Below are 27266 nucleotides of genomic sequence, written 5' to 3'. Positions count from 1 at the left end.
GAAATGATTTATAAAGGACGATGTCACTGTATTAGCTAGCTTTTTTTAAACAAATATAACAAGACCTCTGTGGTTTCTTTTTCTTACAGTTTTTCCATATCCATTTATTTCTAATATGGTTCAGAAGCATAGCTCCTTCAGCTCCACCTACTGTCTCAATTCAAACCTTAAACTAAAGCGCTCAGGTTCCCAATGTTTTTTTCATTACTGCTTCTTGAAAACATCACATTAAAAACCATTACATTCTCAGTTTCTAGAATTATAGACACATGCTGGTTTCAACTACTAGGTTCTGTATATACACAATTTCTTTAATAACAAGGGATGCCTAAACACATTGAACTTGCCTGCCTGAGCAACATCCCTTTCAATTGGATAACTACGGAAGTAAAACCTTAGAAAAGCAACATGGGCTGCAATCCATTTATTTATTTTCTCTTTCAAAGTGGCACATAAGACTGGAAAATTATAGTATACAATTTTCCTCTTAAAGAACGACCCCTACAGTACTGTGCTGCCCATTCATTGATTTCTTAGCACTGGCTTTTTATCTGATATAACTACAGAGCACAAAACTACCTCAATACATAAGAAGCCATACTTCTAGGTAGAAATAAAGTGTTGTCTCATCTGTCAAGTGGACACTTAAAAATCCATAATCTAAAAATCCAAGTAAACAGTTAACTTTATACTTGTGTCTGGACTTAGTTTTGCAGATAAGACTCCACTGCTGTTTATCAATCCAACAGACAAATAATGGAACGGTGGTAGAGGGACATTGTCAGACAATTTTCATCACTTACCAATACATGCTTTGCTTACTTCCTGCATTTCTCTCAACTTAGGTTATGAAAACAGACTAGCCAGATTTACTTTTCTTTATAGTCAGCTTCTGTCTTTCATTTTCAGATTCTCATACTCTAGCACAATGCTGCTGTATTTGGGATGCATGTACTGCAGAAGCACATTTATTTGTTAAAAGCCACCTCTTTCCACTTACAATTTAAGAGACCATTTCAATTAGTCTGTAAAGTATTCCTCTTAAAAAAACAAAAACAAAAAAACCAAAACCAATTTTGAGTCAATACATCTGCACCAAAGCAGGGATGGTACAGTATATACCTAAGGTGGTTTTTACCAGATAAAATAATGGGCTTTTACCACCCAGGGAAAAACTAGTTAGTCCCAGTTCTAGGCATTTTCTATTTTAAAAACTGTTTCATTAATGCACACTGTATTACACTTAGGCCTGGTCTACACTACGAGTTTAGGTCGACTTTAGCCGTGTTAAATCGAATTAAGCCTGGACACGTTCACACGACGAAGCCCTTTCTTCCGACTTAAAGGGCCCTTTAAACCGGTTTCTTTACTCCACCTCCGACAAGGGGATTAGCGATAAAATCGGCCTTAGGGGGTCGGAATTGGGGTAGTGTGGACGGAATTCGACGTTATTGGCCTCCGGGAGCTATCCCACAGTGCTTCATTGTGACCGCTCTGGACAGCACTCTCAACTCAGATGCACTGGCCAGGTAGACAGGAAAAGCCCCGCGAACGTTTGAATTTCATTTCCTGTTTGCTCAGCGTGGAGAGCACAGGTGACCACGCAGAGCTCATCAGCACAGGTAACCATGATGGAGTCCCAGGATCGCAAAAGAGCTCCAGCAGGGACAGAATGGGAGGTACGGGATCTGCTCGCCATATGGGGAGACGAATCAGTGCTAGCTGAACTCCGAAGCAGTAAATGAAATGGCAAAATATTAGAAAAGGTCTCCAAGGCCATGAAGGACAGAGGCCATAACAGGGACGCACAGCAGTGCCACGTTAAAATTTAGGAGCTAAGGCAAGCCTGCCACAAAGCCAGAGAAGCAAACGGAAGGTCCGGGGCAGAGCCGCAAACATGCCGCTTCTACGCGGAGCTGCATGCCATTCTAGGGGGTGTAGCCACCACTACCCCAACCGTGTGCTATGACTCCTTCACTGGAGAAATACACAGGGAAGCGGGTTCGGGGTACGAGGAAGATGAGGATGGAGAAAATGTAGATAGCTCACAGCCGCAAGGAAGCGGAGAAACTGGTTTCCCCAACAGCCAGGATATGTTTATCACCCTGGACCTGGAACCAGTAACCCCCGAACTCACCCAAGGCGTGCTCCCAGACCCTGAGGGCACACAGGGGACCTCTGGTGAGTGTACCTTTGTAAATATTACACATGGTTTAAAAACAAGCGTGTTTAATGATTAATTTGCCCTGGCAATCGCGGCCAGTACAGCTACTGGAAAAGTCTGTTAACGTGTATGGGGATGGAGCGGAAATCCTCCAGGGACATCTCCAGAAAACTCTCCTGGATGTACTCCCAAAGTCTTTGCAAAAGGTTTCTGGGGAGGGCTGCCTTATCCCGTCCGCCATGGTAGGACACTTTACCACGCCAGGCCAGTAGCACGTAGTCTGGAATCATTGCATAACAAAGCATGGCAGCGTATGGTCCCGGTGTTTGCTGGCATGCAGACAACATCCATTCCTTATCGCTCTTTGTTATCCTCAGGAGAGTGATATCATTCACGTTCACCTGGTTGAAATGGGGCAATTTTATTAAGGGGACATTCAGAGGTGCCCGTTCCTGCTCTGCTGAACAGAAATATTCCCCGCTGTTAGCCACGCAGTGGGGGGGAGGGGTGAAGTGATCATCCCAGAGAATTGGGTGTGGGGGGGGGGGAGGGGAGTTAGTTGGGTTTGTGCTGCATGTTAACCCTGAAACCGCAGCCCCTCCTTTTACATTGCAAACCCATTTTAAATGGCCAACCCAACGGGTGCTTGGTATGGGAAATGAGAGCGCTACTGTTTGAAACCATTCCCACATGTTAAGAAGGTTAAAAAAGCCAAAAGACTGTCTTACCATGGCTGCCTGCAAGCTGAAATCTGTGGCCTGGCACTGCGTGAGTGATCTCTCACACCAAACCGGCAGGCCCTCAATATAAGAGGAAAAATGCGACCTTGTAACGAAAGCACATGTGCTGTGTAATGTGAACAGCAAAATTTAACGTGAAACAGTGTACCCTTTGTTCTCTAAAATGTGTCTTTTTTAACCTCCTCTCCCTTCTCCTCCACCAGCTGCAAATGTTTCTCCTTCACAGAGGCTAGTGAAGATTAGAAAGAGAAAACGTAGGACGCGTGAGGACATGTTCACAGAGCTACAGATGTCCTCCCACGCTGACAGAGCACAGCAGAATGCGTGGAGGCAGTCAATGACTGATTACAGAAAAGCACAATATGAACGAGAGGAGAGGTGGCGTGCTGAATCGCGGGCTGAAAATGATAGGTGGCGTCAGCTTGCAGACAGAAGGCAAGAGTCGATGCTCCGGCTGCTGGAGCATCAAACTGATATGCTCCAGCGTATGGTTGAGCTGCAGGAAAGGCAGCAGGAGCAGAGACCGCCGCTACAGCCCCTGTGTAACCAACAGCCCTCCTCCCCAAGTTCCATAGCCTCCTCACCCAGACGCCCAAGAACACGGTGGGGGGGCCTCCGGCCACCCAGTCACTCCACCCCAGATGATTGCCCTAGCATCAGAAGGCTGGCCTTCAATAAGAGTTAAAGTTTTAAACTGCAGTGTGTCCTTTTCCTTCCCTCCTCCCCCACCCATCCCGGGCTACCTTTGCAATTATCCCCCTAGTTGTGTGATGAATTAATGAAGAATGCATGAATGTGAAGTAACAATGACTTTATTGCCTCTGCAAGTGGTGCTCGAAGGGGGAAGGGGAGGGTGGGGTGGTTGGCTTACAGGGAAGTAGAGTGAACCGGGTGGGGGGGGGGCGGAGGGTTCATCAAGGAGAAACAAACAGAAGTTTCACACCATAGCCTGGCCAGTCACAAAACTCGTTTTCAAAGCTTCTCTGATGCGCACCGCGCCATGCTGTGCTCCTCTAACCGCCCTGGTGTCTGGCTGCGCGTAATCAGCGGCCAGGCGATTTGCCTCAACCTCCCACCCCGCCATAAATGTCTCCCCCTTACTCTCACAGATATTGTGGAGCGCACAGCAAGCAGCAATAACAATGGGGATATTCTTTTCGCTAAGGTCTGAGCGAGTCAGTAAGCTGCGCCAGCGCGCTTTTAAACGTCCAAATGCACATTCCACCACCATTCGGCACTTGCTCAGCCTGTAGTTGAACAGGTCCTGACTACTGTCCAGGCTGCCTGTGTACGGCTTCATGAGCCATGGCATTAAGGGGTAGGCTGGGTCCCCAAGGATCATGATAGGCATTTCAACATCCCCAACGGTTACTTTCTGGTCCGGGAAGAAAGTCCCTTCCTCCAGCTTTCGAAACAGAGCAGAGTGCCTGAAGACGCGAGCATCATGTACCTTTCCCGGCCATCCCACGTTGATGTTGGTGAAACGTCCCTTGTGATCCACCAGGGCTTGCAGCAGCATTGAAAAGTACCCCTTGCGGTTTATGTACTCGGTGGCTTGGTGCTCCGGTGCCAAGATAGGGATATGGGTTCCGTCTATGGTCCCACCACAGTTTGGGAATCCCATTGCAGCAAAGCCATCCACTATGGCCTGCACGTTTCCCAGAGTCACTACCCTTGATATCACCAGGTCTTTCATTGCCCTGGCAACTTGGATCACAGCAGCCCCCACAGTAGATTTGCCCACTCCAAATTGATTCCCGACTGACCGGTAGCTGTCTGGCGTTGCAAGCTTCCACAGGGCTATCGCCACTCGCTTCTCAACTGTGAGGGCTGCTCTCATCCTGGTATTCTGGCGCTTCAGGGCAGGGGAAAGCAAGTCACAAAGTTCCATGAAAGTGCCCTTACGCATGCGAAAGTTTCGCAGCCACTGGGAATCGTCCCACACCTGCAGCACGATGCGGTCCCACCAGTCTGTGCTTGTTTCCCGGGCCCAGAATCGGCGTTCCACGGCATGAACCTGCCCCAGTAACACCCTGATTTCCACATCGCTGGGGTCTGTGCCTTGTGAGAGGTCTATGTCCATGTCAATTTCCTCATCACTCTTGTCGCCGCGCTGCAATCGCCTCCTCGGCTGGTCCTGGTTTTGCTTTGGCATGTTCTGGCTCTGCATATACTCCAGGACAATGCGCGTGGTGTTCATAGTGCTCATAATTGCCGCGGTGTTCTGAGCGGGCTCCATGATCCCAGTGCTAGCTATGGCGTCTGGTCTGAAAAAAGGCGCGAAACTAGTATCTGACGGACCAGGGGAGGGAGGGAGGGAGGGGCGAGTGACGACATGGCGTACAGGTACAGGGAATTAAAATCAACAAAGGTGGCTGTGCATCAGGGAGAAACACAAACAACTGTCACACAGAATGGCCCCCCCCAAAGATTGAACTCAAAAGCCTGGGTTTAGCAGGCCGTTGATTTGACGGAGGGAGGGGGAAGCAAATGAATACAGAACAAATCTATTTTTTACATCTTAAGACGACGGTGCAGCATGACCGATAGCCCTCGGCATCTTCTGGGTGCTTGGCAGCAAATACTGGGCACTTGGCAGTTAGTGTACTAAGACTGATAGCCACATTTTTCCTGTATGATGATGATGGCCTTCAGGCCTATTGCACGATCTGCTGCTCAGGGAAGACTCTGCTAACGTGCGATGATCCAACTTGTAATAGGAAAAGACTACGGTTACCAGTCGTAATACACCATCTACTGCCAAAAGGCAAAAGGCTGGTGCAATGCAGCCCTACGGCTGCCAGCCCCACGGCTGCCAGCACCCAGATCGCCGATGAAGGCTACCAGTCATGCTGCACCGTCTACCGCCAAAAGGCAGTTAGCTGCTGCTGCTGTGTAGCAATGCAGTCCCACGTCTGCCGGCACCCAGATGACATATGGTGACGGTGAGCTGAGCCGAGCGGGCTCCATGCTTGCCGTGGTATGTTGTCAGCACAGGTAACCCAGGTAAAAAGGCGCGAATCTATTGTCTGCCGTTGCTCTGACGGAGGGGGAGGGGCCTGACGACATGTACCCAGAACCCCCCGCGACACTGTTTTGCATCATTCGGGCATTGGGATCTCAACCCAGAATTCCAATGGGCGGCGGAGACTGCGGGAACTGTGGGATAGCTACCCATAGTGCAGTGCTCCGGAAGTCGACGCTAGCCTCGGTACTGTGGACGCGGTCCGCCAACTAGAGCACTTAGAGCATTTTATGTGGGGACACACACAATCAGCTGTATACAACCGATTTCTATAAAACCGGCTTCTATTAATTCGACCTAATTTCGTAGTGTAGACATACCCTTAGCTTTAGTTACATATTCAAATTGTGGTTACACAAGGCAGGAGATTCAGAAATTAATTTAGGGTTCTACAAATAAAAAGTACAACTGCAGTAAGGGTATTACTAATATATGTAACATAATACTGAAGATTGGAATGTCTCTATACATTTTGGTTTGGTATTTTCTCAAGGAATTTATATGCCGTGACTCATATTTCAGTTTTCAATATTATATATGCCAAAAAACTATCAAACCATTAAATATTTTTTCAATAATTTTCATTAGTATAGTCTAATAATTATTTTCTTTTTCCCAGTTTAAACTGGTATTTACCAGTGCCTGTCCTAAATTAGTTTTTCCTGGAAAACTGCCAGCCTTGCACCAAAGACAAGCCCAAAAGCGAATTTTCATCATATGAGTCCCAAGAATTTAGCAATTAAATAATCCTGACTCATCAACAGCCTCTGTAAATCTCTGTAATTAATCTGTAGCAAATAAATAAATAAATGAAATAAAAATAAAAATATTTAAAAGTTCTTTTAAAAGTCTTTATAGCCTAATTTTTAGATTACAGAAGTCATGAATGAGAACAGACTAGAGAGAAAGGAAAGCCTGTTTGCATATTACCTGAATGTTTTTGTTGCACTGAGGCCATTACTGAATCCACCTCCATCTGGAACAGAGAAAATATACCAGGTAATATTGTTGAGCCTGCTTACACCATGTGGTGAATTTGATCCATTATAGTCATTTCAATTTGTATCAACTGTAATTAATGGAATTCAGTTCTGATCACATAACTATTTAACAGCATATCTTGTAAAATCATCTGCAGCATTAGTTCAGTACTATAGCTTAAATATAAATACTTCCCCTCCCATTAAACATTTGTGTGTCTATGACCAGAAAAGAAGCCAAAGGCTATGTCTACACTACAGAGTTAAGTCGACGCAAGTTACTCCGACCATCAGAAACCACTATAATTACATCGCTTGTGCATATTCACACAACGCTCCTTGTGTCGGCAGAGCGCATCCACAGTTGGTGCTCTAGCATTGAAAGAGCAGTGCACTGTGGGTAGCTATCCCACTGTGCAACGTGCCACCTTCTGCTGCTAGGAGTTATGGGAATGGATTGCAGGATATTATGGGTGGGGGTTTACCATCCCAGGATGCAGTTTTTTCTGTCCCATCATTCTATGGGCTTCTGACTACCCTCTGCACCGTTTTTCAAGTCCCTGTAAACTATATGCCCGCCATCTCTGCCCAAAAACATGGATCCTGCACTGCTCACCAGTCTTGTGATAACGGTTATTAACACAATGCAGCTGATCATACAATATTTTCTGAGCTGTGAATCCAAACAGGAATCTGAGGTGCCTGCCCTGCTGGGTGCCACGGAAAGAAACAATTCCAGATTACTTTTGGCATTCATGGAGTAGCTGCACACAGTGGACTGTTGCTATTGGTCTCGGAAAACAAGCACTGAGCGGTGGAATCACATTGTTAGGCAGGTATGGTATGACAAGCAGCAGCTGCAAAACTTTTGGATGCACAAAGCCACGTTCCTGGAACTGTGTACGGAGCTCGTCCCTGCCCTTCCACAAAGACACCAAAATGAGAGGAGCCCTCTCAGTGGCAAAGTGTGTGGTGATCGCTGTGTGGAAGCTGGCAACTCCAGACTGCTACTATCAGTCATGAATCAGTTTGGAGTTGGGAAGTCCACCACGGGGGTTGCATTTACACAAATGTTCAGGGCCATTAATCACATCCTGCTATGAAGGGCCGTGTTTCTGAGAAATGTGTGAGAAATGGGGGATGGCTCTGTGGCAATGGGATTCCCTAACTGCAGCAGGGTGATAGACGGCACGCATATTCCAATTTTGGCCCTGGACCATCTTGCGATGGAGTACATCAATAGAAAGGGCTGCTTCTCTATGGTACTGCAGGCACTTGTGGATCACCAGGGTTGTTTTGCTGATAACAATGCGGGGTGGTCAGGAAAGGTTCATGATGCACACACCTTCAGGAATGTTGGCATGTACAGAAAGCTGCAAGCAGAGACTTTCTTTCCAGACCAGAAGATTCCAGTGGGGGATATTGAAATGCCCACAGTGATCCTGGGAGACCTAGTCTACCCCTTACTCCCATGGCTCATGAAGCCTTACACCAGAAACTTTGACAGCAGCAAGGAATGCTTCAACAACAGGTTGAGCAGGTGCAGAATGACCGACGAATGGGTGTTTGACAGATTAAAAGCTCACTGGTGCTGCCTTTATGGCAGGTTAGACCTCAATGAGGAAAATATTCCCATGGTCTTAGCAGCCTGCTGTACTCTGCATAATATTTGTGACGGTAAGGGGGAAAAGTTTCCCCAGGGGTGGAGCATCGAGGCAGATCAGACGGCAGCTGATTTGGAGCAGCCAGATACCAGGGCTATTAGAGGGGCTCAAAAAGGGGGCTATTCGAATCAGGGAAGCTTTGTAGCAGCATTTTGACAATGAGCCTCAGTAATATGTCTTTATATAATGCATTCAGTCAGGCTTGTTTACTTGCCACCTGGAATAACCCTTGTGAGGATTGCTTCCTGAGCATGATTTATAGTTTGCAAATGTGCCAATTGCCACTGTGTATGAATTCCAGCAGCAACCATTGTGTGTAGGAAAAAATAAAGATTCATTTTCTTTCTAGGAGTGCATTTTTATTAAACAGCAATAACCAATACACAGAATTTGATTTCTTGCAAGGGAGATGACTCTGAGAAGCACTCTCTTAAAGGAGGCACTCATAGCTGTGTTTAAATCCAGCTATCATTACCTGTCCAAAGGGGTGGAGTGAAGGGGCTACTGCGATGGGCCAGAGGAGGGCGTGGCACGCAGTTCTGTATAGGCTGCAGGGGAAGGCGAGCACACATATTCTGACTGCAGTGCAATCAGGGACTTCAGGATCTCTGTTTCGTCATGCATCAGTTTTATCATCTGCTCCCGCCCCTCTAAAATACGCTCTTGGTGCTGCTTCCTCTCCAGGTTATCTATTTTCAATTTTTCATTAATTGTCTCTCTCCGTGCTCTGTGATCATGATCTGTGGCATCAGACGATCGGAGCATCTCCCTAAACATATCCTCCTTATGCTCCTGGGTCGCCTCCTTGTCTGATGGAGGCACTCCATTGGTGTGTAGGAAGTTCCCCTCCAGAGCACAGGAAACAACAAACAGAGGCAGTATTGTGAGTGCACTCACAGCATTGAATCATAGTAGTTAAATACATCTCTTTCTCACTCTCCTTTGGCAAGCACACAGCTCAGCAACAGCTCTAAACATGGTGAGTTCAGCCCAGGGGAGAGAGGGTCCAAGATGGAGCCAAGGGTCTAGGTGGTTTTTTTAAGGGGATCAGTGCAAGTGACTAGGGACACTATTGTAAATTCTGCCACCATTTTCCATAGGTGGGGGTAAATTCAAGCTGGTATCTCACTCCGGAGGGTAAACAAGGATGCAAGGGTGCATCTCCTGCATGTGTGCGGCTTCAGACTGGGTCCCTATGCTGCTTGCCTGTGTGCCGCTTTGGTCCCTGCAGAAGTGATTACTGACTGGCACCGCAAAGTTTCCTATAGTGGGGGGAAGGAAAAAAAAGCAGCACTGCTAAGGAACCTTTAGCAAAAGATTGGCAAGTACCTCCAGAAAAGTTTGCTGTGTGGAGCCGCCATGGTCAGCTGGGAAGATGCAATGTGAGGTCTGCACACCGAGCAAACAGGAAGTGGAATTTCAAAAATTCCAATCCTTTAAAGGGGGAAGGGCAGATGCCTGTGTACCAGGCTGCAGGGCAGCAGAGTTCGAACTGCGGACCAGAGCGGTCAGCATGGGCATTGTTGGACACCTCTTAGAGGCCATTTATGGTGACATAAGCAAGCACAGTGTCTACACTGATGCTGTGTCAATCTGACTTTGCTGCAAAAAGCTCTGCACCTCTCATTGAGGTGGTTTTATTTTGTCAGCATATCAGGAGAGTTAAATTGGCAGGAGGAGCATTGTAGTGTGTAAACCGCCACTATTTTGACGACAAAAACTGACTTAGTCAACAAAACTACGTAGTGTAGACAAGGCCAAAGAGTACACCAATTCTAACTAAGTCCCCAATCTTTCAAAAATAAATATATGCTTAACTGAACTCAAATGGACTTACAGTACCTCCTCACTTAAAGTCGTCCCGCTTAACGTTGTTTCGTTGCTGATCAATTAGGGAGCATACTCATTTAAAGTTGTGCAATGCTCCACTGTTACGTTGTTTGGCTGCCTGCTTTCTCCACAGCTGGCAGCCTCCCTACAGCCCCCTCCCCCGCAGCGCCTCCCGCCCACCGGCAGACTCTGAGGATCAGTGCCTTCCCGCTTCTTCCCCCTGCCGGCGGCAATCAGCTGGCTTGCGGCATTTTGGAGGGAAGAGCGAGGACTTGTCACGCAGGCTCCCCCTCCCTCCCCTGCCTCCTGAACGTGGCAAGCCAGCTGATTGCCCCAGGCAGGAGGGAGGGAGGAGGAGCAAGGACTCGGCGCGCAGGCTTCCCCTCCCTCCTGCCGGCGGCAATCAGCTGGCTTGCCGCGTTCGGGCAGCAGGGGGAGCCTGCGCACTGAGTCCTTGCTCCTCCCCCCTCCCTCCTGCCCGGGGCAATCAGCTGGCTTGCGGCGTTTTGGAAGCAGGGGAGGGAGGGGGAAGGAGCGAGGACTCGGCGTGCAGGCTCCCCCTCCCTCCCCTGCCTCCCAAACGCTGCAAGCCAGCTGAGGAGAATATTTTTGTAAAGTTTGGTAAAATTCTATTCTGTTATTTTTAAGTAATCTGATCATGGGGGGAAAATAACACTAAAATTTTTAGGATACTTTTTTAAGCACTTAAATGAGTGACAAGTGGTTTGAAGTTAGCTTGCAGCACATGCAGGCCTCCATGAAGAGTGATTGCTTTAATAAATTGGGAGAAGGGGAGGGGAGAAGCTGGTTGAGAAATTAACATAAAGTACTGTGCACTATTTCCTTATTAAGTGGACACTACACAAGATTAACCAGCTACATGTGTAAACATGCATCTGGATAGTAACATGGTGATGGACACAGATACATTTATTTCAGTGATTACATGCAACACCATGATTGTATAATCTTTTACACATGCTCTATCTATTCAGTTCAGGTACCATTCCCATCCCCAAAGTACATGACTGCATTCCAATACTGTAAGAAGCGACAAGACTAACATTTCGCACATGTATTTTATTCTCTCTCTCATCCTCTCCCAAGACAAAAAAATGTGTATGTTGCCTAGTATTTTGGTAGGCTTTAAAACAAACAAACAAAGTGCATGCTGCTGTGTTTATATGTCAGAAAAGGCAAGGTTGAAGAAGTACATTTTGCACTTCTTGGAGCCATAGGTGACTCCACGAATATGTGTTTACTTATTGTAACAGATAGTAATTTTTTCTCAAAGAGCATCATGAAATAAGCAAATGGCCTGTGTGTATATTAATACACAATTATTTGGCTCTCATATCACACTTTAAACTAAGCAGGGCTCACTACACCCTCTTTTCCCACCCACCTTGTACACCCTCAGAGCAGGATTTTGCAAAATTAATGTGGATAGTGACAATATTCACAACATGAAAATTAATAGCTTGGGCCTTTTGTTTTTAAATACACACATACAGCTGACACTTGACTTCTAAGAATCAGACTATACTTCTGTTAACGTCATGAATTGTAACAGCTCTGCCCAACTGGATCTATTAGACTACTTTGCATACGGTGCTCTCAATAGTGAGATATCCTTATAAATGTAGTCTTTAAGACATGATGGAGAAAAAAAATAAGCCATACCTTTGAGGGTTTGTAACCAAATAGCATCACTACAGCGACCTTAAAGTCCTCTCTGCTTAAATATCCTTTTTTATCTTCATCACATGCTTCAAAAACCTAAAGAAAGTAAATAGATTTCCATTAAGAAACAACAGGACACCTGACCTGAAGTTACCGTTATTACTTATTAAAACCGTGTGAGAGAAATAAACAAATACTTATTTGGAAAAAGATATCACATTTAAAACCTGCAACTTAAAAATCATATTGCTGTCTGAAAATGTTTTGCACGCCTTATCTCACAAGGTGACTCATGGCCAGTGGAATACTACTGCTTTTAGCTCATTAAAAAACAAAACAAAAAACCCACAACCCTAAATTTCAGCTTGATGTCTTTAAATATAAAAACTTTTTTCCAGTTAGTAAATTGTTATTAATTCACTACATCAAAAATGTTTTCTTATTAGTGTGGTTTATATTCTTTTCATTTTAACTGTGCATAAATATCTGGCAAAATTTAGGAATCTTTAGACCTTGTGGGAATCTAAGGCCATGTCTACACTACAAAATTATGTTGACCTAACTTATGTCACCATACAGCCACCACAATTATTAAATTGCTTGAGTGTGCACACACTTGGCTCGTTGTGTCAGCAGTGCACATCCTCACCAGCCAGGAGTACTTGTACCTATTGTATTGTCAATGTTGGGCATTGTGGGATGGCTCCTGAAGGCCAGTAACAGTCGACATAAGCAACACAGTGTCTGCACTGACACTACACCAACCTAATTACATTGAGTGTGACTCTATGCCACTCAGGGAGGTGGTGTTACTAAATCAGCATAGAGAGGCACTTACATTAGCAGGAGCCAAATTTAAGTGAAGACCCTTCCGCAGCTAGGTTGATACAAGGCACCTTACGTCAACCTAACTGTGTAATGTAGACCAGGCCTAACATTTTGAACAGATTCCTGGAAACCAACTTACACAAAAGACCTGCTCCTATGAGCTTCTCTTTAAAGTACTGAGCATCTTTAACTTCCACTTAAGTCACAATGCAGGTTTAGGCCACAGCATGAACAAATGGCTGGGGAACGGCCATGGTTCATAATCAGGAAGGAGCAAATCTTTTCAGAGAAACTAGCATTTCAGAAAAAAACCCAGTGCATTTTCCACACATGTAGTATTAAGAGGAAGGCGAACGTAAAGAACATATTTTGAATCATACAATTCTAATGAGGGATTTTCTCCCATAAGTGCTGATAACAAACCACAACATGGGCTCCACTTTTATTTTGGTAATATTGGGGGGGTATATTTATGAGCTATTCCAGGTGGGAATGTAAAAGGACAAAGAAAAAAAAAAAAAAAGACACAGGGCTGCTGTCTATCACTCTAAGGGCTTTACGAAAAAAATGTGCCAATGAATTTTCTATTTGTTCATGCCTTTCATTATCAGGTTACTTGGTGTAACTTGCCTGTTTCATCAGCATTCTGATAACAGGGGCTTGCAATTACATTCTTGGTTAGCTGTAGTCATGGGCTTGTAGTAAATTAGAATACAGAAGGAATCAAATCCTGTGTCACTTCATTTTGTTAGGCTGAGCCAGTTTTGATGTAGGCTGTGTTCTTAATTTGATTAATTTAAACCCCGTTTTCTCCCACTCTTCCCTCTAAACCGTCGTACAACTATCCTCATTAGCAGAGCACTTCATGCAGTAATTAATAATGAACTGAAGGAATGATTATGCAAATACTACTCCTGCTCTGAACCAGCATCAAGGCCAAATGAAGCGTTACTAGGTTTATTCGGGACACTCTGGGGTGCGTATTGCGCTGCTTCAACTCCGTGGGAGACAACAGGACGGTTCGTCAAAGCCTCAGAAAAGTAAGAAATCTGCGGCTCACTGGCTGCTGAACTGCGGACGCCGGTGTCCCGGCCAGCGGTCGGGTGCGAAGCAGGATTTACTCCCCACCACCACGCTGTGGCACCAGCTCTCTGCCGCCTTCCAGCACGTCTAGCTCGGAGGGGTTTCAGAGGCATGGGGGAGACTGGGATCAAGGGCGAGCCCCGTCCCAGTGAAACAGACACAACGCGCCTGTGGAGCTGAGGGCCGCCCGCAGCCCACGCTGCGCCCCCTGCGCCGGAGCCCCACGGAGCTGCCTGGGTGACTGCCTGGGAACAGTCGGCCGCTCCCCGGCTGAGCCCGCTCAGTGTCGGGCCGCTTCTGGGTCCACCTGAGCGGGCCCAGGTGTCCCCGCGACCTGCCTCCCCCGCACCCGCAGCCTCGGATCCTACAAACCAATCGGGCCCGCGCCTGCAGCCGCACTCGGCGCCCTGAGTATGAGGGATCCCGCCCCCTCGCGGGGCGCGCCGGACCGGTACCTACCCGCACGTAGCGCTCCCCGCTCGATCTGCCGCTCCCCGCTCGGCTGGGGGCTGCGCACATGACACAGCTGTCCTTACCCGTCTCCTCCGTTATAGTAACCCGCCCGCCTCGCTTAACTTCCGCGGGGCAACCACAACGCCGCCTGCTATTGGTGCGGAGCGCGGGGAAGGCGCCATTGGCTGAGGAGGTTGGGATGGTCCCGCCCCCGGCTTTCCCAGGCCCCGCCCCCTCCCCTCCGTCAGGGACCCACGTGAACCAGACGGGTGATAGGACCCGGAGGGAGCCCGCCCCGGAACGGGAAGAGGTGGGACCTGGTTCTGCGCGGGACGGTTCAGTCAGTGCCGGAGCTCTGGTGAGCAGCGTCCCTGAGTCCGCGGAGGCGGAGCGGCGCAGGTGTGTGAGGAACCTGGGCGGGGCTGTGTGCATCCCTCGCTGCGGGGGGCAGGCCCGGTCTGCGGAGCAAGGGGGGGGGCAGGAGCTCGGGACCACCAGGTGCAGCGGTCCTGAAGCACCCACTGCCCCGGCGGGTGGCAGGAGCGATCCTCGCTCCTGGTGGCGGCTTCGTGGGATGTCGGGAGCCCTGGGCGCTACCGGCCGTGTGGCTCAGCGCCGCGGCGTGCGAAGGCGGGTGGGGGTCACGGGACTGTGCCTCTCTGCGGTGGATGGTCCTGCGGGCTCCCTGTGTCGGGCTGGGCCTGGGGGGTCTCGTCCCGAGTGGTTGGCTGTAGCTTCCCTCGGGACCAGGGCCGTGTTGAGCTGGGTGCTGGACAAAGGCAGGATTCTCCCCCCGAAGCGCTTTCAGTCTAAGGGTTTGTTTGTCTGCACGTGACAGCTAATTGGGTCGAAGTCAGATTTGACTTTAGAGCATAATAGGTGTTACATGGAGCTGGTCTGGAAGGACACCATATATATATACACACATGAGATTTTCAAAGTGGATTACACTAAACAGGAGCAAGGCGTTCTTATTTCAGAATAAATGTGTCCATGCGGAATGTTGTTCTGGAATAACTCCATGTGTAGACAAACCCTAAAAACCCTAACCCATATACATGCTTAACTTTACATACAAATAGTTCCGCCAAGTTAAATATGTGTACAAGTCTTTGCAAAATGAGAGCCAATTCAGAAAGTGACATATAAGAGGGATACAGTCTAATAGATACAATTTATACGTACTGTACCTTTTTTTTTTCTTTACAAATAAGTGCCAGCTATCTCAATCCAGCCATTAGTTACTAGCTGATTTCCTATAGGCATCATGGCTCTAGATTAGGGGCTATTGACCTTGCAGTTTGTCTTTTGATGTAGGTCTTTCATTTGTCTATTTGACTCCTGGATTAATAAACTAGTTGCCTTTCACTTCCTGCTGGCTGCTGTTACATGTGCAGTATACTAAGGATAGTAGCTGAACTGGTTATGAAAGTAACTAACCTGAACCTCAATCCCTTTTCCTACTTCAGCCTTTTTAGTAAAGTTTTATTTTCCCAAGCTTGTTTTTTTAATAGTGGTTTCCCCATTGGTTCGTAGCCTATTGTTTTGATGAGCCCTCCCATTGCAAAAGTCAGTAGGTGTTGCAGTCTGTCTCCTGGGCTTAAAATAAATTCTTGATTTAAGGCCAGAGCTATCCTAAAAAGTTAGGTCAAACCAGCTACATTACATTGTTCAGGGGTGTGAAAAATCCATACCCCTGAGCTATGTAGTTAAACCAACGTAATCTCCAGCGCAGACAGCACTAGGTCAACTGAAGAATTGTGAATATTCTGTCTTCTGTACACCTAGCTATTGCCTCTTGGAGAGGTGGATTAACTATAGTGATTGGAGAACTCCTCCTGTCGCTGTAGTGAGTGACTCCACTGTAGCAGTTTATATGTAGACATAACCTAAGTCTTCCATACTTTTGGACGGTTTCTAAGTGAGATGCTCTCTGGATGACCCCTTAAATAAGAAAATCTCAAAGTCAGGGTGAAAGTTCAGGATGGTGAATGAGTAAATAAGCTCTGGCAAGGAAAATGCCTGTGTGAGAAGTACAGTAGGCATAAAGCACAGTTTTTGTGGTGTGTTTGTTTATTTATTTATTTTGCAGAAACATGTCTCAAGAAACTGAGCATGGGAAATGGACGGTATCTAGCAGTGATGAAAGTACAGAAGAAAATAATGATGATGCTGAAAAGCCATCTACATCTTCATTGTCTCACAGTGGACATGGCAAAACTAGTGGATCACAGTACCCATGTTCAGAGGCCAGAAAAGTTGGTCACCAGAGAAAAGCCTCCCCTGTGAAATTTAACGATACAAGTTTTTCTACAGAGATTTCACCAGCAAAAATCCAGAGAACTTCCCAAGAAGGTTTAGGTTGGTGCCTTTCAAGTAGTGATGAGGAGCCTGAATCTGAAGGTCAGCCACAGCATGCACAAAAGGAAGCAATCAAAGAGGAGAAATATAGTGCACCTAAAAAGCAGCCTTCACGTAGATTTGAAGATAATGAGCTCCCAGTGAGCCAAAAGCCAGAAAAACATTATAAGGTAGCAAGTGAAGGCCAGGACACTTGGGATTTGTTGAATGGAGGCAACCCTTTCAGATTCTTTGTCACTAAAGTCAAAGGTATTAAGTCTAAGTACAACTCTGGAGCACTTCACATAAAAGGTAAGTGTTTAATTCCTACAGAAACAGTGTTTCAAGTAGAATGGGAGTATTAAAGAAAGTGTTCTTGTGTATGTGTCATGAAATTCAGTTATAATCCCTCTTTTGGAGTATGTGATATATGAATGGTATAAGCTGTGTTTTATGGCCATAACCCTTTGGTACCAGTTCCCAATACAGCCTCTGGGTTAGAGTGCACCCTTGTGTGTCACTGGAAGCATCTACCTGAGAGAGGTTGCATGGTGCTTGCATTGCTGCCTTCTGGGGTTCTGCTGAGGGAGAAGGATTTTAATTCATTATTAGGGTCCTATAGGAGCTCCCACCATTGGAGGTTCCCTGGAATAAAGTGCATTTCCTAGGTGCTGAATTACACACCCCTCAAAATTTGCGATTATTGCTGAATTTTTAAAGTACTCGGATCGGCAGTCCTAGAAATTACTGGAAATCTGGGTTTAACCCAAGGTTGAATAACTCCTTCTGTGTGGAGTATTGACACTTCAGAGATGCCATACCAGATAAATAGGCCAGTTACAGCTGATGTGCAAAAAATAACTTCATATTTCTTAATACATATGTAGTACATCTTGAACTTCAGCAGTAATGTTACACTAACAGTCTGTGTGCATTTAATTAAATAGAAATCTGATGAATTACAAATTAAAATAGTCATACAGTGTGCATTTATTTCTGTATGAGATTTGTGGGCTGACCTTTAGCAACATGGAAGTGCTTGTACAAATATGAGTGTACATATTTGTAGCCCTGTACTTGTGTACAATGAAATTAAGTGAAGAGAGTCATGCCTCAGGGTGTGGTTGATTCTTTAGCCAATAGTCTCACCAGTGTTGTATGCCCAAAGTGCTGATGTGTTGTCTGAGGGATCCATGCTGCAAGATTTTACAGGAGTAAATCAAGATGCTGAGGATTCTCACATCTCTTTGAGTTCAGTGGGACTTGAGGGCTTTCATCCTTTCTCAGAAGTGCTCTGCATCGTGCTTGCTTGAGCCCTGAACTAGCGGATAGTTTTTGTGCATTTAATCTGCAAAGCCAGGTTTTGTGGGAAGAGTCTTAAAATATTTCATCTGATAATATTTTGGGAAAGCATGTATGTGATTATATTTGGAAGTAAATCTTTTAGTGCTTTAAACATTCAGATTTTGTTAATGCATTATCAGTGGGCAATCTATTATAAATTCTAGTACACAAGAATATGAAGCTTCTGTCTTGGGCCTTAATCCTTCAATAAGACTCTTGTGTGGCCTCATTGACTTCAGTAGGAGTTGACCTATAAGAATCCAGTTGCAGGATCAGAGGCTGTCTCTGTGCTCGAGCTGCATTTGCTTCTCCCTACCCCCACCCTAAAAATGAAGGAAGTGGAAAATGCTGAATTGTTGTCAGGAGACTCAAGTCCTTCATGTCCAGCACAAGCATAGTATGGACAATATCAGTACAAATGTCTTTGTTACCTTGCTGATGTTCTTCAAACCTGTTCTGGAGGGCCCACCTTCAGAGGTGACAGGGTAGCTCATTCTCCATTGCTCGCTGCCAACAAGTTTGCTATTTTTTTTGTAGCCAGACAATCAATGAGAACTGGATTGTCACCCCAAATTATTTCACAAACAGTCGCTGATGCTGCTTGTCTGGACTGCATTTAAGCCAGCAATCTAGATGAGAGAGTCGCCCTATCATTTTACCAGGTCCATGTGCAATAGTAATTAACAAATTGTTACAAGATCTAAAGTGTATATGAGTATTTTACTTATAAAGATGTGGTTAATAGTGGGGTTTTTTTTTTTTTTTTTTTTTTAATAGATATTTTGTCTCCTCTCTTTGGGACTCTTGTATCTTCTGCTCAGGTGAGTTTTAGGTCTTGCTGTTTTGTGTTTTTCCCTTCCAAATGTTGAACTCACTTTCAATGGTTTATGCTGCTATAATTCCATTGACCTCAAGGCTGCTACTCCAGACTCATCCAGTGTAACTAATATCAGAATCTGGCCCTTCCCACTGTACCAGTTATATCTAAATGGGAAAATACTTAAAAAGCCACATGCTTTCTGAAGGAGACATTTATGTTTGAGTGAAATGTTCGTTCAGATTCAGGCTAATTCTAAGAAACTTCCTTTTAGGCGATGTCTTCACTTTCAGTGGCGTTTAGAGTACAGACACTGCATGCCCAGCAAGCGTGGATATCAATAGCAGTGTAGATGGGGAAGTACTGCCTTCGTGAATAGAGTACAGACACGCCAGATCTTTTGTGTATGTACCCTACGCTGCTCTCTACACTCCCAAGCAGTGCCTCCCATGAGCCTGTTTTTAGCAGTGTAGTATCCAGCTGTCTACCTGCTGCTGGAGTCTTTCCCCACTGCAGTGAAAGACTCTTACAGTGGGGAAGGGCTTCGATAGTTGACCACCACAGGGAAGGGCTCCGATAGTTGCCTGCCAGCAGAGCCTTTCCCTGCTGCCTCCCCACTGCCAGAGCCTTTCACTGCCGTGTGTAGCTACACGCTGCTGTAGAGATGCAACCTGCTTTTCACTGTGGTGTGTAGTTAGCCATACCTTATATGCACCACGAGGATAGACAAGGCCTTAACTGCCTGTATCTTTTGGGAATGGACAGGCATTGAAAAGTGGATAGTGTTATATCTGCTTTTCTGTGTGTGAGGGTAAACTGTAGAGCAAGATGTTGTAGGAGTTATATTGGTTTGTTTGTTTTGTTTGATGTAGCAACATTTAGGAGCCCCAGTCATGAACAGGATCCCATTGTGCTAGGAACTGTACAAACACAGAAGAAAAAGATAAGCCCTGCCACAAAGATCTCATATTTGCATTGTTCCCAAAGTCATTGTATTTTGCTTGTTACATTGTATAAATGTTATTTATTCCATACTCTGTAATAAGTAGTACATTTTTAAGAAAACATGTATGAAAATGAAAACTTAAAAAAATTATGTGTATTACTTGAAACTAGGGCTGTCAATCGCAGTTAATGCATGCGATTAACACAAAACAAATTAACTAGATTAAAAAAGTCTCAATTGCACTGTTAAATTTAAATTAGCATTCTATTACGGTTTGCTATATTTGGATTTTTCTACATTTTCAAATATATTGATTTCAATTACAACACAGAACACAGTGCTCACTTTATATTTTTATTACAAATATTGCACTGTAAAAAGGAGAAACAAAAGAAATAGTATTTTTCAATTCACCTTATACAAGTACTGTAGTGCAGTCTTAGTTGTGAAAATGCAACTTACAAATGTAGAATTTATTTTTTTATACATAACTGCACTCAAAAACAAAACAGTGTAAAACTTTAGAGCCTACAAGTCGAAGCATGAAGGGGCATATGTATGATTAGCATATCTGGCACGTAAATACCTTGCAACGCCGGCTACCACAGTGCCATGCAAACACCTGTTCTCATTTTCTGGTGACATTGTAAATAAGAAGCAAGCAGCATTATCTCCCATAAATGTAAACAGACTTGTTTGTCTTAGTGATTGGCTGAACAAGAAATAGGACTGAGTGGACAGGTGAATTGAAAAATGCTATTTCTTTTGTTTTTCTTTTTTACAGTGCAAATATTTGTAATAAACAATAATATAAAGTGAGCACTGTACACTTTGTATTCTGTGTTGTAACTGAAATCAATATATTTGAAAATGTAGAAAAAACTCCAAAATATTTATAATTTTAAATTGGTATTCTATTATTGTTTAAGTGTGATTAATACTGTGATTCATCATTTTTTTAATCTCATGATTAATTGCTATTTTTTAATAGTTTGCCAGCCCTACTTGAAATGTACTTTAAAATATAATAAGTACTACTGTACGCATCAGTAATTTTGAGTGCAAAATATTTCTCCCTGTAGTTGCTGCTTTGGTGAAGTCTTTTTTTTTTTTTTTTTTAACTGGCCTTTCCTTTTCTCTCCATTGTAAGTTTAACTATTGTATAGATGTGGAATGGCTCATAAGACAGTATCCACAGGAATTCAGGTATGACTTTTTAAGGATGTTTTATTAATACTATTTTAAAATCATAATGGTTTTTGTGAATGAAAATTACTTAGGCCTGGATGCAGGAAAAGAGTTAAGTGGCTAGGTCCCTGTTTTAGGTGCTTAAGTCCCAGTTTCAACTTCACTGCAGTGCACAAAATTCCTGCTGAACTCATGTGGCACTTTAGTTTTTGCTGTAAAAGTTTTCTAGGTGCCTGTGTTTCTGTCTCTGAGCACGCACATTGCTGCCTCATTCTAGGTGCCTGGGAGCCTATCTTCTGCCTAAGTCCTCTGACCCCTGGTGCCTAGGTTAGCCCACACTAAAAATGCCAAGGTCAGGGCAGGCTGCAAAAAAAACTGGAGGTTAACACTGAAGTTAGACTTACCAACCAGTCACAAACTGTGCTCCTGATCTCCCACGCTGGTTATCAAGAATCTGAAAAAAAGAAATCACACAGCCCCCTTTATTCCAGTTCTCTGGCTCCCAGTCAGCACATAAGTCCAGTAAAGTGAGAAGTTATTTAAAAACTCTGCTCACTATACAAAATGTTCTTCTGATCCCCAAAGGGCCAGCCACATTACCGGATCAATATTAGTTTGGATCTTACCCAAAATACCACATTGCCAGCCAATCTTTTAGTATCTAAAATGAAAAATTTATTATAAAAGAACAAGAAGAGAGTTGTTAAATGGTCAAAGTGATCAGATACATACATAAGAATTCAGAGTCCATATATCAGGTTCTTAGTAGCATTCGTGAGTTTGCTGGCTTGTAGAGTCCCTATAAAATCACTGCTTCACAAATCCAGAGTTTGGCATCTGGGCTCTCTATAGAATAAATGTGGAGAGAGGCATCTTAGACTGCAATTGACAAAACCCAGCATATGCTAGGAAAGGAGCTGCTAAGCTAGCCAATGGCAGATGCCAACAAGAGGGTGTGTGCTAAGCCCCACCTATCTCATGGAGATATAGGCACCTAAGTCCAGGATGCAGGGAGGCATGTATCTCTGCCATTCTCAACTGAGACTCTCTTTCCTGGAGTTGGGCTCCTGTGCTGTTTTTGGAAAAAGCCAGGAGGGGGAGAAACTCACTCCTTCCCTTGTAACTTTTAGACCAGTGGTGAGGGTACGCACCTGGGCTGTGGGAGACAAGTTTTCCCTTGGCCTGAGGGGGAGAAGGGATTTGAACAGGAATCTGCCACCTCTCAGGTGAATGCCCTAACTGCTGGATTATTCTGATGTGGGGCTCCCTCACTCTCTCCTGTTTGAAGCTGTTCCACTTTGGATAAATAATTAGTCATTTGGGCCAGAGAACGAGAGAGAGCAAGCAAGCAGGAGTGACTCTATAGCCTCATGGTTAGAGCACTCATCCAGGATGTAGGAGACCCAGGAGCTAGTCCCCCTGTTCCAATGACTCTTTAACAATGAAGCTTCAGCAGGACAGATTGAGGGAGCCCAGTATCAGAATATATCGTAGTCCAATGGTTAGAGCACTCACCTGAGAAGTAGCTGATCCTTAGGCAGAAGGGGTCTTGAACCAGGCTTGTTGTTTTCCTCCTTCTTAAAGTAAGTGTGTGTGAGCGAGTGAGTGAGTTAGTTAGTTAGTTAGTTAAAGGGAGGAATTAACAAAAAATGTGCCTGTTGCCCTACGGACTTTTTTGTTGGTGTGTTGTTTTTTCACTCCCCCCCTCCTTTGTTTCTTGTCTTTTCAGACTGGTCATCATTTGGGGGCAGCGAGAATGATAGACCTCTGGGTGCTATCACAATACCAATTATTGTTAATATCTCCCTGTCAGTCCACTCCATCCTCATCTTTGTGTGCTGTAGGCTTCTAAATAAAATGTGTGCATCATTCTCCTAAATGTCACTTTGCTGTTTCCATCACACTAGAAATGCAATGGAGTGGAGCATCAGGGAGTGAATAGGACTGTCAAAATGCTGTGGTGAACTTTGAGCAGGAGTGCTATGCAGATCACTGCCTAAGGGAGCCTTTCTCAATACTTCTGAATCCTAAGATCTTCCCAGAGGATTTCATCTTCTGCTTCCTTTTTAGAGAGACAAAGTGGGCAATGTTTTATTGGACCAAGTTCTGTTGGTGAAAGAGACAAGCTTTTGAGCTATAGAGAGTTCTGGGTGACCTAAAGAAGAAGTCCATGTAGCTTGTCTCTTTCATCGAGTGCCTCTTCAGGTCACCCAGAGCTCTGTGTAGCTCAAAAGCTTGACACTTTCACCAACTGTTGTTGGTCCAGTGGAAGATATTACTTCACCCACCTTGTCTCTCTCAGATCCTGGGACCAGCACTGCTACAACAATGCTGGAAGCCTTCCTTCTGAGACAGTTTCCCTTATGGTCTCTAAATCACTCCCACTTCTCTTCCAGCTGAGTTTGTAGCACCTCTTTCTCAGAAGCTTATATCCTAATCACTTCCTTAAACTAATTCCTTGGTGTTATTGATTGGCAGTGCAAATTATAGCTCCCTTTCTTTGCTAGAGTGTGTGAGACGGGAACCAGAAATCGTAGCTACATGAAAGAGTAGCTACGGTAGATTGCTGCCTCTGGGTAACCTGCTAACCCACCTGATAACATTTTTATTAAAATCATCACGTTTTAATTTTGTTTTAAGGAAAAAACCATTATTAATAGTACATGGTGAAAAGCGAGAATCCAAGGCTGAGCTGCATGCGCAGGCACACCCATATGAAAATGTTCGCCTTTGCCAGGTAATTCACTCTTAACTCATCCTTCTTCTGACAAGACAATATTGTAACCTCTGCTGGAATACTGTAGTACAAAGGACTATGCTAGCATAGATCATAATATTGTAGGGCAAATGGTATTTTATATGAGTTCCATTTGTCTCCACACCAGTGGTTCCCAAACTGGGGTTCATGAACCCCTGGAGGTTCGCGATATGTTACAGGGGGTCCTCGGGGGAAAAATCCCCTAATGGCAGACAGAGCTGTCCCTTGGGACTCCAGGCAGCATGGGGCCAGCAGCCCGGAGCCCCTGGAAAAGGAGGTGAATATTTTTTGCTGTTTTTAAAATTAAATAGGCAGCTGGTATTGTTTTTAAAATTATTATGAAGAACAAGTTTAAGCTTTGTTGTTACGTGCGCTGTTTGCCTGGACTGCTCAAGACTGAATGCTTGTGTAGGAGGAACTCTTTTGTGTTGGCTTCTTAAATACCTTCATGCTGTTTCACATCTGATACTCCTTGATGAAACATAGGAGCCTTGTCTTATAATAGACTTATTCAAAGTGATACAAGCTACGAAAGTGAGATCTTGGAAGAGTGTTGCTGTTTTCATAATGTAATAAAATACTGTAATGATTAATAATAGTGTGTAATAAGCATGTCATAAAAACAAATTTTATATTTCCAAGATCACTGCTTTTATAATTTATACTCAGGTAAAGGAGAAAATCCCTGGAAATATTCATTTTTAAGAGGGGGTTCGCGAGACTTGACATGCTAGTGAAAGGGGTTCACAGGCTGTTAAAGTTTGGGAACCACTGCTCCACACCGACTATATTTTCCTAGTAGTGTGGTGTTGTATAGTAGAGGATTTGTTTGTATATAATGTCATTCAGTACCTGATCATAAATCCTACAACTTCTGTGGACTCCTCCACAATAAACATGCATTGTATTCAACCTATTACTGAAATAAAAGGAAGCCATTTCTTAAAAAAAAAAAAAAAAGAAATCTCCTCCTAAAGACATGGTTATGTATTTGAATATGTAAATTAGGTGTGGCCTATGGTATTGCAACTACTAGATGCCGGTGATTAACAAATTAAAATATTGTATTCCCAAAGTAGTGGTCTGGAGTGGTCTGAGGGTGTTGCCCCTCCTCTCCCTGGACAGTGTAAATAAACAGTGTAGAAATCTAGAATTACCTTTCATCTGTAGTTTCCTGTATGTCTTACTTCTCTCTCCCCATGAAATACACCTTATTTTTAGCTGCCTGCAACAGAGCTGTTACACCCCCGAAGACTTTGAGTGTCTTTGGAAACACCTCTCTTATGATACAAAAAGAGCTTGGGCCTAATGTCTCACAGTCACAAGAATGGTGTAATATGTAAAGATTATTCACTTTTAGCAATTGGAGATTGCATCTACAGGTGCTTGGGGTAAAAGTGGCTGTCTTGTAATTTTGTGATTTCTCCACTAGAGAGCAGTAAACTGAAGCAAAATGCAAGCTGCAACCTTTTCTCGTTTTAATTGTAGCAGGATGTTGGTTTTTTTTAATGAAATAATTACCTAATTTTCATTCTTGTTCTAGGCTAAGCTGGATATTGCCTTTGGAACTCACCACACGTAAGTAATTGCTGTGAAGCAGGAAAGTCCAGTTTTAAAGATAATAGAAAATGCTGGGGCTGCTGTATAAGATGTATGCATTATCTCTAATGCTTTAAAGAACAATTCATAGGGTGGGAAAGCTGGGTTATAAAGATATGCTTTTGAACTTAAAGGCTAGTCTGTACATTGGTAGAGACTGAAGTTTCAAAGAACTATGTAGTGTTCCCTGTGGTATTTACAAATATTTATAAGTGGGGCCCTACCAAATTCACAGTCCATTTTGGTCAATTTCATGGTCATTGGATTTTAAAAATAGTCAGTTTCAAATGTTTACAGCTGAAATTTCACAGTGTTGTGGTGTTGTAACCATGGGGGTCCTGACCCAAAAGGAGGTTGTGGGGGGGTTGTGTGATTGCCACCCTTCTGCTCTGCTGCTGGCGGCGGCACTGCCTTCTGAGCTGGGCAGCGCCCAGCTCTAAAGCCAGGGTTACTGCCAGCAGCAGCGCAGAAGTGAGGGTCACAGGATACGTGGGGGTGGTCCCTTGGATCCTGGCACATGGTAGGCGCTCCCAGCTGGGGTACCACCAGCCCTGCCCCTTTCCTACAATAGCCAGATATCTTGGGGGAGATCAGATTTCACAGTCCGTGATGTGTTTTTCACAGCCATGAATTTGGTTGGGCCCTATTTATAAGGGTCACAGTGCTTTGTTTCATTTCTCAGCCATAGCTAACTCTATGAAGGAGACTTAATGTTTTTAGCCTGTTATTCTTTTTCTCATTTAATAAGTCATGTATTTCTAGTCTTTGATTTAAAAAAATTATTCTAGGAGATTAAAACACGCTGTCTGTTTAAAAAAAAAAAAAATGAAAGTGGGAGAGAGGGGGACTTGCAAATTACAAGGATAATTGCTTAGTCAGCAAACTGAAGGTAGCAGTAAATAATCAAATTTACACATAGTCCAGGAATTAAGGCTGCTGTTCTGTAATCAATCTTGGACAGATTTCAGTAGACCAGGCCACTCAAATATGCTGCACTCACTTTTGCAGTTACAGTTCTTTCTTACGATGCAATACAAACATGTATCTTTAAAAATCTTTACAAATCCGGACTAATGGCCATTCACTACAAAAGCAAGTTTAAAAGGAAGCTGATGTCTCTTTGGCAAGTTTTAAATGATGTGTATGTGTATGTATATATATATTTAAGATGAAACTTGCATTTCATAGTATGCTTGTGGTTGACAGGATTTATTGCTGAAAAATGACACTGTCAAGATTGGAACCTGAACATTGTCTGCATTGTTACTGATAAAACAAGCTAAGAACTTTTCTGTCTGTTAGTGAAACAAAACAGTTATGGTGCAATTCATCTGAATGCAGATGGTACCCATAATACCCTAAGCACTACTTAAGCAATAATAACTTGGTGTTTAATGGTGTCTATGTTGGTTTACAGGTTATCTGAACTGGAATGAATTTAATCCTTGATGCTATGTCAGTACACATCGTCCCATGATCACATATAGTTTAACAGAGTAGAAAGGCCACTGCTATATGGTTTGGGACCTCTCCTTTCCCCCCATATTGATATCATTGCTGTTTTCCAGTGGCATGTTTTATTCCTGTACAACTTAGATTTTAGACATGTCAGAAAAGGTTCTTGCAGAGTGAAATTTTGGGACATCGCTGACATGTCTTTTTTTCTATCTATTCTTTGGTTTAGAAAAAAGTTCCAGGAGAATCAAACAGGTTTGCTTTAGAAAAAGAAAACAAAACTGGGAGCAAAAGGGTTGGATTTTTAAGTAACTGCTCCAAATAGGAGTTTCGAAAAATGGGAAAACTGTGTCACAAATGGACTCTTTA

General features: G+C 44.2%; 2 protein-coding genes across 6 annotated transcripts in view; one reads left to right on the top strand and one right to left on the bottom strand.

The window, feature by feature from the left end:
• EFCAB11 (EF-hand calcium binding domain 11) overlaps positions 1-14573 on the bottom strand; it is a 117833-nt gene extending 103260 nt beyond the window's left edge. For all 5 annotated transcript variants that reach the window (XM_065403533.1, XM_065403535.1, XM_065403534.1 and 2 more), the window contains exons 1-3: positions 14457-14573; positions 12087-12182; positions 6860-6905 (exon numbers count right to left, since the gene is read on the bottom strand). In XM_065403533.1, the coding sequence (XP_065259605.1) occupies positions 6860-6905; positions 12087-12182; positions 14457-14516 (202 nt within the window). In that variant the 5' untranslated portion in view covers positions 14517-14573. The remainder of the gene's footprint in view (positions 1-6859; positions 6906-12086; positions 12183-14456) is intronic.
• Positions 14574-14768: 195 nt separating this feature from the next.
• TDP1 (tyrosyl-DNA phosphodiesterase 1) overlaps positions 14769-27266 on the top strand; it is a 112825-nt gene continuing 100327 nt past the window's right edge. Inside the window, exons 1-6 of the mRNA XM_065403143.1 lie at positions 14769-14849; positions 16543-17102; positions 18912-18955; positions 21048-21103; positions 23726-23822; positions 25387-25421. Coding sequence (XP_065259215.1) covers positions 16547-17102; positions 18912-18955; positions 21048-21103; positions 23726-23822; positions 25387-25421 — 788 coding nt within the window. The 5' untranslated portion in view covers positions 14769-14849; positions 16543-16546. The remainder of the gene's footprint in view (positions 14850-16542; positions 17103-18911; positions 18956-21047; positions 21104-23725; positions 23823-25386; positions 25422-27266) is intronic.

The sequence above is a fragment of the Emys orbicularis genome, chromosome 4, assembly GCF_028017835.1.
Source record: "Emys orbicularis isolate rEmyOrb1 chromosome 4, rEmyOrb1.hap1, whole genome shotgun sequence".
Lineage (NCBI taxonomy): Eukaryota > Metazoa > Chordata > Testudines > Emydidae > Emys > Emys orbicularis.
The sequence above is the reverse complement of the archived record's forward strand: the minus strand, read 5'-3'. Positions and strand labels throughout refer to the sequence as shown.